This window comes from Oncorhynchus mykiss, chromosome 1 (genome assembly GCF_013265735.2).
Source record: "Oncorhynchus mykiss isolate Arlee chromosome 1, USDA_OmykA_1.1, whole genome shotgun sequence".
In the NCBI taxonomy this organism is placed as follows: domain Eukaryota; kingdom Metazoa; phylum Chordata; class Actinopteri; order Salmoniformes; family Salmonidae; genus Oncorhynchus; species Oncorhynchus mykiss.
The window spans coordinates 64587978-64607494 of record NC_048565.1 but is presented as its reverse complement, the minus strand read 5'-3'; the positions used below and the strand labels follow the sequence as shown (position 1 = coordinate 64607494).

At 43.5% G+C, this 19517-nt stretch overlaps 1 protein-coding gene across 4 annotated transcripts in view; it reads left to right on the top strand.

Moving 5' to 3' along the window:
* Nucleotides 1-19517, top strand: part of LOC110526894 (inositol polyphosphate-5-phosphatase A) — a 263180-nt gene that overhangs the window by 128087 nt on the left and 115576 nt on the right. For all 4 annotated transcript variants that reach the window (XM_036982718.1, XM_036982713.1, XM_036982729.1 and 1 more), the window contains exon 5: nt 18447-18510. In XM_036982718.1, coding sequence (XP_036838613.1) covers nt 18447-18510 — 64 coding nt within the window. The remainder of the gene's footprint in view (nt 1-18446; nt 18511-19517) is intronic.

The window sequence follows — 19517 nt, the reverse complement described above, 5'->3', positions numbered from 1 at the left end:
GCAGCCTCTAAGGTGCAGGGTTGAGTAACCGGGTGGTATCTGGCTAGTGATGGCCTTGAGATAGCTGTTCTTCAGTTCCAGCTTTGATGCACTTGCACTGACCACGCCTACTGGATGATAGCGAGTTGAACAGGCCGTGGCTCGGGTGGTTGGTGTCCTTGATGATCTTTTTGGTCTTCCTGTGACATCGGGTGCTGTTGGTGTCCTAGAGGGCAGGCAGTGTGCCCCCAGTGCTGCGTTGGGAAGACCGTACCACCCTCTGGAGAGCCCTGCGGTTGCGGGCGGTGCAGTTCCCGTACCAGGCGGTGATTCCATCCCAACTGGATGCTCTCAATTGTGCAGCTGTAAAAGTTTGTGAGGGTCTTAGGTGCCAAGCCATATTTCTTCAGCCTCCTGAGGTTGAAGTGGCACTGTTGCACCTTCACCACACTGTCTGTGTGAGTGGACCATTTCAGATCGTCAGTGATGTGTACGCAGAGGAACTTGTAGCTTTCCACCTCAACTGCGGTCTCGTCAATATGGATAGGGGCGTGCTCCCTCTGCTGTTTCCTGAAGTCCACTAACAGCTCCGTCGCTTTGTTGACGATGAGGGAGAGGTTATTTTCCTCCACCATGGCCCTCACCTCCTCCCTCTAGCCTGTCTCGTCATTTTTGGAAATCAGGCCTACTATGGATGTATCGTTTGCAAACTTGTTGAATTGAGTTGGAGGAGTGTGTGTGGCCACAGGGAGTAGGTGAGTATGGCTGAGTATGCACCCTTGTGGAGCCCCTGTGTTGAGGATCAGTGAAGTGGAGGTGTTGTTTCCTACCTTGACCACCTGGGGGCGGCCCGTCAGGAAGTCCAGAACCCTGTTGCACAGGGCGGGGTTCAGACCCAGGGCCCCGAGCTTGATGATGAGCTTGGAGGTGTTGAAGACTGAGCTGTAGTCAGTGAACAGCATTCTTACGTAGGTATTCCTCTTGTCCAGGTGGGATAGTGTGCAGTGCAATGGCATCGTCTGTGGATCTATTGGGGCGGTAAGCATATTGAAGTAGGTCAAGGGTGTCAGGTAAGGTAGAGGTGATGGTCCTTAACTAGCCACATCGATGGTGTTATCCTCAAAGCGGTCGAAGAAGGTGTTTAGCATGTCTGTGAGCAAGACTTCGGTGTCCGCGACGTGGCTGGTTTTCCCAATCCGTGATTGTCTGTAGACCATGCCACATACAGTTGAATTCGTAATTTACATGCACTTAGGTTGGAGTCATTAAAACTCATTTTTCAACCACTCCCCAAATTTCTTGTTAACAAACTATAGTTTTGGCAAGTTGGTTATTTTTCATTTTTCCAACAATTGCTTACAGACAGATTATTTCACTTATAATTCACTGTATCACAATTCCAGTGGGTCAGAAGTTTACATATATTACATTGAATGTGCCTTGAAACAGCTTGGAAAATTCCAGAAAATTATGTCATGGCTTTAGAAGCTTCTGATAGAAGCTTCTGATAGGCTAATTGACATAATTTGAGTCAATTGGAGATGTATTTCAAGGCCTACCTTCAAACTCAGTACCTCTTTGCTTGACATCATGGGTAAATCAAAAGAAATCAGCAAAGAACTCAGAAAAAAAATTCTAGACCTTCACAAGTCTGGTTCATCCTTGGGAATAATTTCCAAACGCCTGAAGGTACCACATTCATCTCTACAAACAATAGTACGCAAGTATAAACACCATGGGACCATGCAGTCGTCATACCACTCAGGATGGAGACGCGTTATGTCTCCTAGAGATGAACGTACTATGTTGCGAAAAGTGCAAATCATTCCCAGAACAACAGCAAAGGACCTTGTGAAGATGCTGGAGGAAACCGGTACAAAGGTGTATCTATCCACAGTAAAACGAGTCCTATATCGACATAACCTGAAAGGCCGCTCAGCAAGGAACAAGGCACTGCTCCAAAACCGCCATAAAAAAGCCAGACTATGGTTAGCAACTGCACATGAGGACAAAGATCATACTTTTTGGAGAAATGTCCTCTGGTCTGATGAAACAAAATAGAACTGTTTGGCCATAATGACCATTGTTATGTTTGGGGGAAAAAGGGGGAGGCTTGCAAGCCAAAGAACACCCTCCTAACCGTGAAGCACAGGGGTGGCAGCATCATGTTGTGGGTGTGCTTTGCTGCAGGAGGGACTGGTGCATTTCACAAAATAGATTGCATCATGAGGGAGGAACATTATGTGGCTATATTGAAGCAACATCTCAAGACATCAGTCAGGAAGTTAAAGCTTGGTTGCAAATGGGTCTTCCAAATGGACAATGACCCCAAGCATACTTCCAAAGTTGTGACAAAATGGCTTAAGGACTACAATGTCACGGTATTGGAGTGGCCATCACAAAACCATGACCTCAATCCTATAGAAAATGTGTGGGCAGAACTGAAGAAGCGTGTGCGAGCAAGGAGGCCTGCAAACCTGACTCAGTTACACCAGCTCTGTCAGGAGGAACTTATTGTGGGAAGCTTATGGGAGGCTACCCAAAACGTTTGACCCAAGTTAAACAATTTAAAGGCAATGCTACCAAATACGAATTGAGTGTATGTAAACTTCTGACCCACTGGGAATGTGATTAAATAAATAAAAGCTAATAAAGCAAATAAATCATTCTCTCCTATTATTCTGACATTTCACATCAAATCAAATGTATTTATGTAGCCCTTCTTACATCAGCTGATATCTCAAAGTGCTGTACAGAAACCCAGCCTAAAACCCCAAACAGCAAGCAATGCAGGTGTAGAAGCACATTCTTGAAATAGTGGTGATCCTAACTGACCTAATACCGGGAGTTTTTTTACTAGGATTAAATGTCAGGAATTGCGGAAAACTAAGTTTAAATGTATTTGGCTAAGGTGTATGTAAACTTCCGACTTCAACTGTACGACTTGTGTCTGAGCCTTTGAATTGCGACTCCACTTGTTCTCTGTTCTGACTTTTTGCTTTACGGAGGGAATAACTACACTGTTTGTATTCAACCGTATTCCGTATTCAACCTTGTCACTGTGGGAACAACATCCCCTCTACATTTCCTGATGAACTCCGTCACCGTCGAGTGTTTTCCCAGCGCGAGTACTACAGGTAATGTGTTGGTAGAACTTCGGTGGCATTTTCCTCAAATATGCTTTGTTGTATCGAAAGTACAAACAATCTTTAGTTTACTTGCCCCGATGTGATACCATGGACATACAGTATAACTATGTATGATTTATGAATGGCAAGGATATATGAAATCGACTTTTAAACTACTCAAGCTTGCTGTTCATCAGTTAAAGCACAGTGAGTACCCGAACAGAATTTCTACTGGTCCAGACAGGGTATAGTTGTTAATGCATTGGGATCATGACCTATTGGCTGGCACCCTTTCTCTCTATATTCAGCTACTAATAGTCTACATTTGGTTATTATGATTATTTTGACATTTGCTTATTATTGTGTATTAAAAAGTTGTGTAATATAATTTAGCAATACAAATACTCTATTCCTGAGAATAGCATTGTATTTATTGCTTCTACGTGTGTAGTCGTCAATGGCTTTCAATGATAAACTGCGACAGAGCAGGTAAATGTTCAACTGAAATGCAAAAATGCACTGAAAAGTTATGTTGGGCTAGTGACTGACGAGAGCCACTGGTCTGACGTGTCTTTACTGGCCCCAGCGGCCATCGTTAATGTCGGACCCTGCACGCGAAAGAAAATAAATGAATGTGCCAAAAAACAGTAGGCTCAGTGGATTTTGACTTATCGTTACCACATTATATGGGACGTGCAAATTCATGCACTCTCCCTGTGTGTAGAAATTTGACTGCACAGACAGAGCACACAACACACAACACACTGTCACTGAGACACGGGATAGACTGTCAAGCCAGCGGTGTTTCCTTGTCATCTCTCACTTTGACTGTCAGGCACCTGTCCTATCAAAAGTTCGCTAGAAGATTCAATTGTTCATTCTAGCGGGTGAGGGCTTGGCATACTTTCTTCTGACTAGCGAATTGAAAAGTAGCCCAGTTAATTTAAGTGGAAAGTGTACCCGGCTGAAAATCACTCAGTAATCGGCTGTATAGCTGACAACAGGGCTTGTGGAAAACACTGACATTATCCAGATTTGATATTTGGCTCATTGATTTGAGTAGTTGCCTTTATTTCACCCCTACTCTCCTCACATGACCTAATGATATTCAGTGCATCACTGTCATCTGGAGAGTGTTGAAAGGAGCACACAGAGGGCACTTGAGACCGCATATAGGCATATATTCTCCCTTTTCGGGCTGTTGTATTTAAGGAGAGCAGACTGCTGCCGCCCTCACCCCTGGCTCAGGTCTTTAGCTCACTTACATCTTAATGCTGTCTTATGGGGGCCAGGAATGGGTCCGATTGATGCTGCGATTTGTCCGCATAAGAAAGAACATCTGCTTAAGAAAAGTCCCCCTCGCTCTGTTGTTCCGGTTTTATATTTATTATTATTATAATACAAAAAAAAGGCATGACATAATTTCTGTTATCTAAGGGACTGGGGCTGCCATTTACATTTGGCTTTTCATGCTGCAGCCATGTGGCTCTTGGGTCGATGCACTGGAGTATAACTAAGCTAGCATGGAGGATATCCAACCATTTAAATCAAGCCACGGGAATTTTACATAACACATCATCGGCGAGCATTGGTTTTTACATAAAGACAAAGAGGCCACAAAAAGGGACCAGACCGGGTCTTAGCCGAGCCGACCGACTGCATGTGTTTTGGTGGCTCCGCTAAAGCTTCACGGTCCTGTGGTCACTGTTTGTGCTCCGAGAAACGCCTCTTCCAGTATCAATGTGAAAGCTGCTTATTTTTTTTGCCCTGAGAAATATTTTTGGTCTTTGCCCTCATAACTGAAACCAGTCTTCCAACGGTTGAGTCCCTCTGCTGTCCTGGCTCAGAGAACGACAAGTCCTCAGGTCCAAGGAGAGACACACTGCTCCCATACACTGTACAAGCCCAATAATTGTCCCTTAAACGTGTCACCCTCAACCACCATATAAATTGTTCATGAAATGGTGTACGAGTGGGGCGACGTTCCGGAAGAGTTGTGTCCTTATGGAGGGAGTAGGAAGGGTTGTTGATGCAGAGATATGGGGTACGGGGTATGGGGTACATTCTGATAAATCCCTTTCTGGAACTGATTGACGGATTCCGCGAAGATGCCCCAAACTAATAAATATTTAATTGTTGTCCCTGGCAATAGAGCTGTATCTCATTGGACAGCCAAGGAGGCCACTTCGTCATTGCAAGGCCATATCCTGTCACCACCGGCAGCATGGGAAAGGGACAAAATCAAAGGTGCTGCCTGTGGCCCCTTACTGACTGATGACCTGCCCAACTGACGTCACGCCACTGATTGCTATCCCAGCATCCTTTGAGGGATGGGACGTTGCTCAATGAACGGCATTGACGTAGAAAGCGTACACTGTCAGTGGTTGCTCTTGCATGGTGATCTGCACATGTCATAAGCTATGAATGAACTTACAGCGTTAAGTGCAAGAGCAATATAGCTAAGTCAATGCAAACTATTTAACTAGTTTCACGCGTTTAAATTAAGTTTTCGCCCTGTATGATTCTAATCCAATAAGGAATATCACAAATGAGCCTACAGGAATAGGCCAGATATTAAATCCAATAACAATCTAGATTGATGAACCGTCCATGACAACATTAGCAGCCTTCTCCCAAAGCCAAAGAAAATAATCAATGGGCTCAAAGACTTGTCATTTGCAGGACCATCTAGTTCCCCTAATGGGAATACTTTTTGAAGAGAAAAAAAATTACAAGTTGAAATATTCTTTTTGATTATTGGACATCCATAGATAAATATGATTTACATTAATGAGCATAAGTATATTAAAGGCATTTTATCTCCAGCATCCGAAACAATTGAATAATGGCCTTGGCAGCCGTGCATTGGGCCGAACCAAAGAGAGGGGGAGGTAATGTCATTTTAATTACTAATGGATGCCTCGATGGTTTAGCCTTTTGATTTTTTCCCCTTCATTTTTAGGCCATTTTTCATTTTAATAATGCAGATAATATTCATCATCTGCGTATCCTTTTAAAAAGATAATCTCGTTATTCCCATAACCGCATATTTACTTAAAGAAAGTGGTTATCACCGGTTTATTTGAAGATGGGTTTCAAAGGAAGATTACATTTCGGATGAAGAAGGGACATCCTTTCATGTCGCCTTATGGATGTCTGTCTGCTGTAATTAGGAAATTGGACTTTGACCTTGGGTGGGCTACAGATATCATGCAATTCCCTCGAAGTCGTGTTGTCTGAGTTACTATGCTATCCTGTTTGTCACCAAATGAGTGTTACATTTTGTTGTCGTATATAGTTGCATAGGTAGTGCCATTTTCTTAATTAGTATATAGGTACAATTGAAGTTGGAAGTTTACACACACCTTAGCCAAATACATTTAACTCAGTTTTTCACAATTCCTGATATTTAATCCAGGTAAAAAGTCCCTGTTTTATGTCAGTTCGGATCACCACTTTATTTTAAGAATGTGAAATGTCAGAATAATATTAGAGGGAATTATTTATTTCAGCTTTTTTTCCCATTCATAATATTCCCAATGGGTCAGAAGTTTACGTACACTCAATTAGTATTCGGTAGCATTGCCTTAATTGTTTAACTTGGGTAAAATGTTTTGGGTAGCCTTCCACAAGCCTCTCACAATAAGTTGGGTGAATTTTGGCCCATTCCTCCTGACAGAGCTGGTGTAACTGAGTCAGGTTTGTAGGCCTCCTTGCTCATACACACTTTTTCAATTCTGCCCACACATTTTCTATAGGATTGAGGTCAGGACTTTGTGATGGCCACTCCAATACCTTGACTTTGTTGTCCTTAAGCCATTTTGCCACAACTTTGGACGTATGCTTGGGGTCATTGTCCATTTGGAAGACCCATTTGCGACCAAGCTTTAACTTACTGACTGATGTCTTGAGATGCTGCTTCAATATATCCATATAATGTTCCTCCCTCATGATGCAATCTGTTTTCTGAAGTACACCAGTCCCTCCTGCAGCAAAGCACCCCCACAACATGATGCTGCCACACCCGTGATTCACGGTTGGGATGGTGTTCTTTGGCTTGCAAGCCTCCCCCTTTTTCCTCCAAACATAACGATGGTCATTATGGCCAAACAGTTCTATTTTTATTTCATCAGACCAGAGGACATTTCGCCAAAAAGTACAGTCTTTGTCTGTAGTCTGGTTTGTTTATGGTGGTTATGGAGCATTGGCTTCTTCCTTGCTGAGCGGCCTTTCTGGTTATGTCGATATAGGACTTGTTTTACTGTGGATAGAGATTATTTTTTCCTCCAGCATCTTCACAAGGTCCTTTACTGTTGTTCTGTGATTGATTTGCACTTTCCGCACCATAGTACACTCATCTCCAGGAGACAGAACACGTCTCCTTCCTGAGTGGTATGACGGCTGCGTGGTCCCATGGTGTTTATACTTGCGTACTATTGTTTGTACAGATGAACGTGGTACCTTCAGGCGTTTGGGAATGTTTTTTCTGAAGTCTTTGCTCATTTCTTTAGAGGTTCCCATGATGTCAAGCTAAGAGGCACTGAGTTTGAAGGTAGGCCTTGAAATACATCCACAGGTACACCTCCAATTGACTCAAATGATGTCAATTAGCTTATCAGAAGCTTCTAAAGCCATGGCATAATTTTCTGGAATTTTCCAAGGTGTCTCAAGGCACAGTCAACTTAGTGAATGTGAACATCTGACTCACTGGAATTGTTATACAGTGGGAAAATGACTTGTCATGCACAAAGTAGATGTCCTAACCGACTTGCCAAAACTATAGTTTATTAACATGATATTTGGGGAGTGGTTGAAAAACGAGTTTTAAGTGTATGTAAACTTCCGACTTCAACTGTATATACTGTTCTCTAGTGTTCATATTCTATCTATAGGACAGCTAGCGAGTGATACAACTGCTGAGGAGTTGCCTGACCTTAGCAAACCTTCCTTGTACTCTGAGATGCTTCATGGCCGGTTAAAACTCCTAAAATCCTGCTTATCTTCAACATTAAGTTAAGGGATTACTTGTTTCCAGTCAGACCTTTCATGTGAATAACTGTTTCCAGTTTAAATAAAATGTGGTTGCCTACACATATTTCACAATGTTAGCACAGGTGCAGCGAAATGCTTGTTTTGTTTTGTTGTTTTTTTTTCTCCAACAATGCATTATACTTTAACTAACAATACGAAACAATACCCACAAATCCCCAAATTCTACGGAAAGATATGACGAAATAACATTTTACGAGCAATGTCGGAGTCCAAGAATATAAATATACAGGAGTCCGCGAATATAAATATACAGTGACTTTTTCCACATTTTCAGAAAGTATTCAGACCCCTTGACTTTTTCAAAAAAAAATAACGTTACTGCCGGATTCTGAATTTGATAATTTTTCCCCCCCTCATCAATCTACACACAATACCCTATAATGATAAAGCAAAAACAGGTATTAAGAAATGTTTGCAAAAAACACAAAAAAACATGAAATATCACATTTCCTTAAGTATTCAGTCCCTTTACTCAATACTTTGTTGACGCACCATTGGCAGCGATTACAGCCTCAAGCCGTCTTGGGTATGACGCTACAAGCTTGGCACACCTATATTTGGGGAGTTTCTCCCATTCGTCTCTGAAGATTCTCTCAAGCTCTGTCAGGTAAGGTAACAAAATGTGGAAAGGGTGTCTAAATACTTACAAATAGAACATACCTTATTTACGCAAGTATTCAGACCCTTTCCTATGAGACTTGAAATTGAGCTCTGGTGCATCCCGTTTCCATTGATCATCCTTCATGTTTCGACAACTTGATTTGAGTACACTTGTGGTAAATTCAATTGATTGGACATGATTTGGAAAGGCACACACCAGTCTATATAAGGTCCCACAGTTAACATTGCATGTCAGAGCAAAAACCAAGCCATGAGGCACATATCTGGGGAAGGGTACCAAAACATTTCTGCAGGTCCCCAAGAACACAGTGGTTTATCATTTTTAAATGGAAGAAGTTTGGAACCACCAAGACTCTTCCTAGTGCTGGCCTTGCAGCCAAACTGAGCAATCGGGGGAGAAGGGCCTTTGTCAGGGAGGTGACCAAGAACTGCATGGCCACGCAGTCATGGGTGAAAAGGGAGTACAGGAGGGGGCTGAGCACGCACCCCTGTGGGGCCCCGTGTTGAGGATCAGCATGGCGGAGGTGTTGTTGCCTACTTTCACCACCTTGGGTCTGCCTGTCAGGAAGTCCAGGAGCCAGTTGCAAAGGGCGGGGTTCTGACCCAGAGTCCCAAGCTTAGTGATGAGCTTGGAGGACGCTATGGTGTTGAAGGCTGAGCTGTAGTCAATGAACAGCATTCTTAGTTGTATTCCTTATGTGCAGATGGGATAGGGCAGTGCGATGGCGATTGCGTCATCCGGGGATCTGTTGGGGCAGTATGCAAATTGTATTTGGTATAGGGTGTCAGGTAAGGTGGAGGTGATATGATCCTTAACTAGCCTCTCAAAGCACTTCATGATGACAGAAGTGAGTGCTATGGGGTGATGACTATTTAGTTCAGTTACTTTCTCTTTCTTGGGTACAGGAACAATGGTGGACATCTTGAGAAAATAGACTGGGATAGGGAGAGGTTTAATAATTCCTTAAACACTCCAGCCAGCTAGTCTGTGCATGCTCTGGTTTGGGATGCCATCTGGGCTGGCAACCTTGCCAGGGTTAACATGCTAAAATGTCTTATTCACGTCAGCCACAGAGAACGAAAGCTTACTGTGCCTCGTGAGCGGTGGTGGCCCACGTCGGCTGCTCTGTGTTTTCCTCAAAGCGGGCGAAGAAGGTTCTTAGCTTGTCCGGGAGCGAGGCGTCGGTGTCCTCAACATGGCTGGCTTTCTCTTTATAATCCGTGATTGTCTGGAGTCCCTGCCACATACATCTTGAAGCGTTATATTGCGACTCCACCTTGTACATGTCCAACTTCCCATGGTTAAATGTGGTGGTTCGCGCTTTTAGTTATGCGAGAATGCTGCCATCTATCCACGTTTTTTTTGTTTGGATAAGTTGTCACAGTGGGAACAACATTCTCACTTCCTGTTGAACTCGGTCACCGAGCCAGTGAAATACGTCAATACTGTTTTCAGAGGCAATCCGGAAAATTTCCCAGTCCGCGTGATCAAAACATTCTTGAAGCATAGATTCCGATGGTCAGACCAACGTTGAACCGTCCTTACCACGGGTACTTCCTGTATAAGTTTCTGCCTACAGGACGGGAAGGAGCTAAATGGAGGCGTGATTTGCTCAAGGTAGGGCGGCGGAGGGCCTTGTAGCTGTCCCGGAAGGGGGAGTAGCAGTGGTCAAAAATTCTTGAAGCGGGAGTAGCACAGGAGATGTTGACAGTTCTTCGGTATCGTTTTCCTCAGATTTCAAGATAGCCTTCCACCTAGATTACGTACACATGCTTTGTGTATGAGATGCTACAATAAAAACAAGAAGGGCAGTTGTAAGAATTAAGTGATGAATGCCTTCCATCTTAGCGCCGCAGTTCAGAACTTGATTGTGTTGTACGTATTTTAACTTTTTAATAATTAGCTTATGCAAATGTGTCCATCTGCCATTGAGCTGGGCTTGCACACTCCCCAACCATTAGGCAGGTCAGCGGTATAACAGGCATTACAGGTGAAAATGTAATTTACATTGATGTCCTGATTTTATACCCTCGTTAAAATATGCTGAAGTTGCTGTACAGTATTAGTAAATATGTAGTTGGAATGTACAAACACGAATCTTACCTTTTTAACGGGCTTTTGCTCCTGCTCCGAAAATTGGGCCACTTGTAAAACTCATTCAATGAGTGCAATTTAGAGAACTAATATTCTAATTGATATTTGTGTTTATGTTAAAGTAAGCTACTTTTACTTCCTTGAGTGCAAGGATGCAGCAAGGATTTTCTAAGAAGGTTCATGTACAATCAGAAAACTACTTATACCACGCCCCACGGTGTGTTCTTATTCTTCATTTCACCAAATTACTATTTATTAAAGCAACCTCCTTTGAAAATGGAAACAAGGTATGCTATTATGTACTTGCATCAAACCTTTTTTAATGAAGTTATTATTCTCTTCAATCTATATCACTAAGAAACCAATGGTATTATACCGAGCAAAGACACAACTAATTAGAAGCCTCTTTAAAAGTCTGAGTCGTGTTATGCATATTCGTTATTTGATTTGCTCTGTTGAATGTCATTGCCGTGACGGTTATACTGCTTTAGACCCCTCCAGCGGGCAGGTTAGGGGAGCGACTGCTACGACTGATGAGCATGGCAGGAAATTGGCAGATGGAAGCATCCATTTCAGCGCTAATTAGAGGGTCCATCAGCCCACGGACTGACAGGGTTCAACTGGGCAATGTAGTGCCTGCCAGCTCCCATCCCGCACGCTTTATAAAACGGTCTTTAATTCCTAGGCACAATATCATTAACTTTGTAAGTGGATGAACACAATGGACAAGCAATTTAATTAACTTCTACCATTGGATGTTGGAGGGGAGACGAAATTAAATGAATGCACAATATTTCCCAAGGAGGCAGCCGAACTTGGGAGCGGAGTTGTTGGCAGGTCAGGCCGTTGCAGTGGGTTGGGCCATTTACGTCCTTGTTTAGACCCATCCATAATATTTTCTTCAAAAATAAAATCTGTGATTTTTGGTGATCAATCATGTGTGTATGTCACTCGAGTTCTCTCTGGGATTTTAGAATAGTATGCGGGAGCTGCTTTCTGCTTTCCAGAAGTTGACCAGCTCTCTTCCCTGCGAGCATAGGGGCCTAAACTCTCTCAGACAGACCGTTTCTGCCAGGATCAGTGTTATGGTTTTAAAGGGACTTAAAGTAATTCTAGGATCTAGCACTCAAAACATTTCCTGGTTTTTGGGGGGGCTCATCCAGGATCTGTTCACGTTTAACGTTTTCTCCCTGGATTGTTTCAAGATATCGCAACACTTTGTTATCTAGACGTTATTTCGGAGTAACTATAAGGGGTAACGTATGTCATTGTTGTGCAGTAAGTGTGTTAGCACTTGTAGTTACATACCTCTTACCATTGATTGTAATTATATTTTCCCCAAAAATACTTAAGAGGAAGCTTAAGTACTAAATAACTGCATGTACATACATTTGTGGCCAAATGATTTTAAAAAAGCGCCCCGGAATGGTTCAAGAAGAAATGCTGAACTGTCCAGATCAGGCCAGAGATCAGTTCAGCTCTGAATCCCATCAAAAACCTATAGCGAGATCTGAAAACTGTAGTTGGTCGAAGAATTGGAGCAGTTTGCGGCTGAAGAATGGACCAAATTGCCAGTAGAATGGTGCAGCAGACTCATTGATGGCTACTAGAAGCATTTGTCGGCAGATATCTTGGCCGAATGCTGTTGAACCAAGTACTAGCTCCAGTGGGTGTCATTTGTTTTTATTTTCTAAATTCAAATTTTAATTCAATTATAATTAAACTTGTTTCCCACCAATACATTGGATCTGCTGAAATTGGATCTGTTGAAAATCCAATAAGTTGTGGAGACCTGTTATTATTTTATTTTTTGAAGAAGAAATAGGGAATTATTTAAGAAAAGTGCAAGGGAGCCAAGATATTTGGCCACAGTTGTAGTTTAGGGTTGCTTAACTGGTAGTTGCTTAGGTTGCCACTTTGACAGATGATGACCCTATGGAATGTGAAGTATGAACAAAGAGAATCATTTCTAGAAATGTCTTTATTTATCCAGCTAAGAACAATTCATTGCCTCATAAGAAAACACCCTTGTATTTCTTTGGAAGATCCATTTCCCCTGTGAGAATGCACACACACACACACAATGTGCACCATGTCCAATACTTATGGCACCCATCGTCTTCTAAAAGTCCCCCCCCCCCCCCCCCCCCCCCCCATAAACGAGGGCTCCTTCAGGAAATGATCGATGGCTAAACATCCAGCCTGTTTTCAAATAAGAGGAAGTGACAGAATAACTTTTAATGAGAGTTTTGTCTGTGTATCCAGTCAGGCCATTCCACCAGACGATGAATAATAGACACTGTGGCTCAATACTCTGAATACTCAATCAATTGGACTGTGAGTGGTGCTTGGCAAACACATATGGCGTGGGGGGGTTGGGGGGCGGGGGGGTACTAAAGCGGTCTCGATCTGTATTTCTCTGCTGAAAAGCAAGCCTTCTATTGACGCTTTCTCCTGCCCGGGTGTTTTCATTGCACAGGATGACAAACAGCCTGTTTGTGCAGTATTGGAGATTTGTGCAGAGCTCTCCTCACAGAAGGCGTATAGTGAGCCCTGAATAGCAAGTGGTCTAGTGCGCTCATCGCGCCCTGTCTGTCTGGTCAAGATAACCGTTGAAATAATGCCATAGAATGTATTGCTAGTTCAAAGTAGGGCTTACGTGTAAAATACAATGCTGTGTGTTCATTATAGACATGAGGCATTGAGTAAATATTGTTGTGGGGCGATCTTGTTTCATTTACAGTATCTTAGGGATGTTTGATAATATTGTAGTGTGAGGTTGGTTGAAGACTATCTGCACGGCAACCAATGAGTGAATTGTGTACCCATTAGCTTAGTCCGTTTCCATGTTCATGCACCAAGCGTATGATTGACTGTGGCTCGCCTGTGCTTTTGATGCATGGCAACACAGTTCAATCATGACAGTATATCGCACAAACCGTTTGCATCTGAAAACGCTGTGTTGCCGTTGTGTGTGTGTGTGTGTACATGTATGCGCGTGAACTATATGATGTGTCTGATCCCACAAGCGTGTGTGCATGTGAATATACGTGCGTGTGTGTGCCCTGTGTGTGTGTTCACGTGTCACTTGACAGACGAGGGGACTTTGCAAGGACACCGAGAGAACTGCTGTTGGTAAAGTTGAACGGCCCATCTCCACATTTCATTTGGCCTGCCTGGAACCGGCAGGGCACACATTTTAGATGGGGAAATAAAATGTTATAGAAAACCTATAGAGATGCGCTATCCTTCGCTCCCAGAACAGGTGCACTACAGCCATCCATTACCATAGATAACACAAGTCCCATTTGAACTGTCACTTCTGACAGTAGTGCGTACTATCCATTCTGTCCCTGTTTGGAACTTGCCTTATTCATCTTACTTGATAAAGGGCTCCTCCGATGGTTGTGTGTGTCACTCTGTCTCCCTGTCACTTTGTCTCAAAATGCTCCTCAGGGAATTCGGTGCATTGCACCGCCGGTGGCTTGAGGACAGTATGGTATTTGCCCCCAGAAGTGCACTGTGACACGGGACTGAGGCTACTCTTGGGACAGACCGTGCTCCCTCAGGGCGGAATGGAGAAAAATGATTACTTTTATGTTTGCTTTATGGCTCATTTTTCATATTAAATGCAGAAAATCCATTAGAGGTCATGATTCCGTACTTATATTCCTCTACTATAACTAATTCCTGAAGCACAGTATCGATAAAGCACTCAGTGGAACAGACTATGCAGGCTTCTGGACCTCTCAACTCTCTATTTTCCACTAGGCCAGCCCCTATCTACTAGGGTTATTGGAAATGTCAACTGCCTGTGTGCTCTCTCTCTCTCTGTCTCACTCTATCTCTCCCTCTCTGTCTGTAACACACACACACACACACCGATACAGCTTCCATTGTGTTAGAGTGGTTATCTCGTCTGAGCGGTGTGGCCGATTACAACTCCCGATAAGAGATACCAGCGTGGGCAATAAAACCTGGGTTTTATGGCTCGGGTTATTGTCTTTCTGTCTACAATTATGGTCATTACTCATTTCCCCTAGCTCCTCTTGGCCCTTGCCTGTTGCACTTAATAGAGTGCATTTTACTAATGGAAAATTAAGTAGCCGTTGTGACAGTGGGCTTTATAAATATGTAAAATATACTTTTAATTATTTCAAGGGAATCTGGCAGCGAGTCAATATAGTGGTACGGGACAAATATATGCATGACACAGGCCATTGTAAAGCCACTGGTAAAAGATAAGCATATCCTGTCCGCGCAGTCAGGCTCTAATTCATATTTTGAGCCTGTCATGTTCGGAGACAAATGGATTAATTGCAGCCCGCTAATATAATCGGTTCTTCATGAGGAGGGAGCAAGAATAACACCAGCCGGTCCATTTTGAACCCCCATGCCAAATAAATATCTATTATGCTAGAGGTTTAGTAGATTTCTCGTGATTGCACATGCAGTGCATTCGGAAATAATTCAGACTCCTTGACTCTTTCCACATTTTGTTACGTTACAGCCTTATTCTAAAATGGACTAAATACATTTTTCCCTCAATCTACACACAGTAGCACATAATGATGAAGCGGAAGCAGGTTTTCAGAAATGTTTGCAAATGTATCAAAAACAGAAATACCTTATTTACATAAGTATTCAGACCTTTTGCTATGAGACTTGAAGTGGAGCTCAGGTGCATCCTGTTTCCATTGATCATCCTTTAAATGTTTTTTTTTTTTTTTTTTAAGTCTATCTGTAGTAAATTCAATTGATTGGACATGATTTGGAAAGACACACACCTGTCTATATAAGGTTTCACAGTTTGCAGTGCATGTCAGAGCAAAAACCAAGCCATGAGATCGAAGGTGTTGTCCAATGAGCTCCAAAACAGGATTGTGTTGATGCACAGATCTGGGGAAGGGTAACAAAACATTTCCGCAGCAATGAAGGTCCCCAAGAACACAGTGGCCTCCATTCTTAAATGGAAGATGTTTGGAACCACCAAGACTCTTCCTAGAGCTGACCGCTCTACAAACTGAGCAATCAGGGGACAAAGGCCTTGGTCAGGGAGGTGACCAAGAACCCGATGGTCACTCTGACAGAGCTCCAGAGTAGAGAGGGGAGAACCTTCTAGAAGGACAACCATCTCTGGAGCACTCCACCAATCAGGTAGATTGGCCAGGAGGAAGCCACTCTTCAGTAAAATGCAGATGACAGCCCGCTTGGAGTTTGCCAAAAGGCACCAGAGCCCGGACTTGAGCCCGATCTAACATCTCTGGAGAGACCTGAAAATAGCTGTGCAGCAACGCTCCCCATCCAACCTGACAGAGCTTGAGAGGATCTGCAGAGAAGAATGGGAGAAATTCCCCAAATACAGGTGTGCCAAGCATTTAGTGTCATACCCAAGAAGTATCAAGGTTGTATTCGCTGCCAAAGGTGCTTCACCAAAGTACTGAGTAAACGGTCTGAATATTTCTGTAAATGATATTTCTAATTCGATATTTTTAATACATTTGCAAAAATATCTAAACCTGTTTTTGTTTTGTCATTATGGGGTATTATGTGTAGATTGATGGGAGGGTGATGCTGTGGCTTAGGCCTACCTGTGCACTAAACAAGCAAACCCGGGCCTTTTTCGATTCCATTTGGATTCTTTGTTGACTATAGGCTCAACCAACAGAATGTTATGATGTTTGAGGAATTGAACATAAAGTCAGGTGGTTTAGAAATGTTTTAATGGTGATTGAAATTCATATTTCGACTCATATTTTAGCTTAATTACTATTTATTCTGGATTCATTCCAAATATCCAGACTGCAGCAACAAAAACAACAACAACAGTGGTGTCATTTTGACATCTAGCACAGTTTCCCTCCCTCACCCCCCTAATGTCCCCCTCTCTTTCTCTCACTCTGTCCGTGGCAGTTTGAGGTGAAAAAGAACATAAAGAAAAGCTATGGGAAATAAAAAGGGGGCCCTTCCTGGAAGCCGTCCTCCTGCTGAGGGGAAAGTTGACCTCGAGTCCTACTGCTTTCAATCCATCCCTCGCTTTTTTGTCCTCCTTCAGAAAAAGGAGGGAGGAAGATGGAATGAAAGAGCGGTGCATGGCAGTGGGTTTGGGTCACCAGCCGCTGTTCTCATCAATTAAATGTGCGACAGTGTTTTCCGTTGGATGAACTTCTATGTCAAGGAGATGGGCAGGACCTCATGTTTGTGCTTTTGACAAATCGGCAAATGTTTAATCTCAAGATGTGCCGGCGCTCATAAATAATGCAGGTTCTGGCTGCCGAGCCCCCAAACTCTCCCCCTGCCAGAGAGGGTGTCTGCTCCGCCCCTAAAAGGAAAACGGCACAAAATCAGACTAAATCCTCTCTCTCTCTCTCCCTCTGTCCTTTTCTCCCTCTGCCGTATGTCTCCTCCCCTCTAAGGAGACTTACGTCTCTCTCTCTCATTCTGTTTCCCTCTCTATCTCTCTCTCTCTCTCTCTCTCTCTCTCTCTCTCTCTCTCTCTCTCTCTCTCTCTCTCTCTCTCTCTCTCTCTCTCTCTCTGCCGTGCTCTCTCTCTCTCTGCCGTTCTCTCTCTCTCTCTCTCTCTCTCTCTCTCTCTCTCTCTCTCTCTCTCTCTCTCTCTCGTGCTCTCTCTCTCTCGTGCTCTCTCTCTCTCTCTCTCGTGCTCTCTCTCTCTCTCTCGCTCTCTGCCGTGCTCTCTCTCTCTCTCTCTCTGCCGTGCTCTCTCTCTCTCTCTCAAGCTCATATGCCCTTCCTTGTCCGGCCACTAACCATTCCACGACTTGCACAATTCTGAACTGGGCTCACTTTCGTGTTGTCATCCAGTGTATTTTTTTTCTTCTCTCCCTAATATCTATTTCCTCCTTTTTTGTCTCTCTATTCTCTACATGCTGCAGTGTAGGAGGAGAGAGGAGGGTTGCGTGCAGCAGGACCAATGACAGAATTATCCTCAAGCAAGGGCTGAGGGCTCGCTATCTCCAAGCCCCAGCGGATTGAGAGCAGGCTTTTCCTCTATTGCCTAGATGTAAAAAGCACAGAGAAAGCGTGTAGTGGACTGTGAACCGCATCAAATCCCCTGCATTATTTTTTTCCCCCACAGTTTGTTTGGGTTGTCTACAGACTGGGGAAACTTTGTGATTGTTCTTTCAGAAATTAAGATTTTAATCCTATTGAAGTAGATCTTTGGCTGTTCCAAAGTCCATCTGAATTTGTCCTTTGAAAAGCTGGAATTATTTATTCTTCAGGAAGCCTTGTACCAAATATAGGGTCTGAGAACTCGAATGCACTGTATATTCGATTGACCGCTTTAATTCAATATCTGCTGTGGGAAAATACTGTACATAAACTGAACAGTGGTGTGATCTGTTGCCTGGAATGATTAGTGTGTGTGATCTGTTGCCCTCTACACAGCAAAACTCTACAAATCAATGGTGCTTGGACTACTTGGAACCAATCTTTGCTTCTATTGCTTAGTAATATTTTGTGGTTAGTTAGTCCCAGGTTATTTCCAAGAATCTCTGACTAAATGGTTTGTTAACAATTCTCCTAAATCTCATGCGTTCTCTATCTTCCAGGCACTAGGAAGTTGCTACTTTCTTCACGAGTCCTTGAAAAACATCCACCAGTTTGATTTCAAAGGTGAGTCTCCCCCCCCCCCCAATGAAATCTCTAACCCTGCCCTCTCACATACCCTCCTCCATATAACACCCTACATTCCACTGCTTCCATCACCGCTTCCATCAAAACCAGTGAGGTTGAGATTGGCAGGGGGAGGATAATGTTCAGAAGCGATAGATAGAATGGTAATGCTTATTAATATGAGGATTTAATTCATGGGTTTTCGGGCTCCAAGGTAATTGTGTACGGAGGTTATTGGACAGTTACAGCCCTCTCATCAGCCCGGGGTGTCAGAGGGCCAGGGGCCCGGCGGCCAGGCTAATTAAAGAGGGGATATAGATGTGGAGCCGCAAAGTTGTTCCCATTACACCAGAGTCACCATTTACACCATCCTCTCACCACCAGTGAAGGATAGGGCGAGGGGGAGGACACACACACACGCATGCAGCATTCAGACATGGATGCACACTCACTCACAAGCATACAGACACAGACACACACACACCCTCACCCGTCAAACCCCCTGGATAACAGCACGCTCCTCCTCATTTACGCTTTACAAGATGCTACTGGACTGAATAAATACTTGAACTATGTGGAAGACGTCAATTATTACACCTGCTTCTTTGGTAAAGAACAATGCCACATTTTCCATTGACCCGTATTCATTAAGTGTCTCAGAGTAGGATTGCTGATCAGCTCCCTCCTGTCCATTTCAGAATAATCCAAAAGTCCAAACTGATCCTAGATCGGCACTGCTACTCTGTGACGCTTTATGGAAACGGGTCCAGACGTCAGGTGAATGCGGGAGACGTTTTCAGGCTCTGACCCCAGTTCAGGTTATGTGTTGTGGTTACATGATACATCCAGGCTGTATCACAACCGGCTGCGATTGGGAGTCCCATAGGGCGGCGCACAATTGGCCCAGCGTCGTCCGGGTTTGGTCGGTGTAGAAAAAATAATTTGTTCTTAACTGACTTGCCTAGTTAAATAAAAAATAAATGAAATACAACATGGATGCCTTAGAT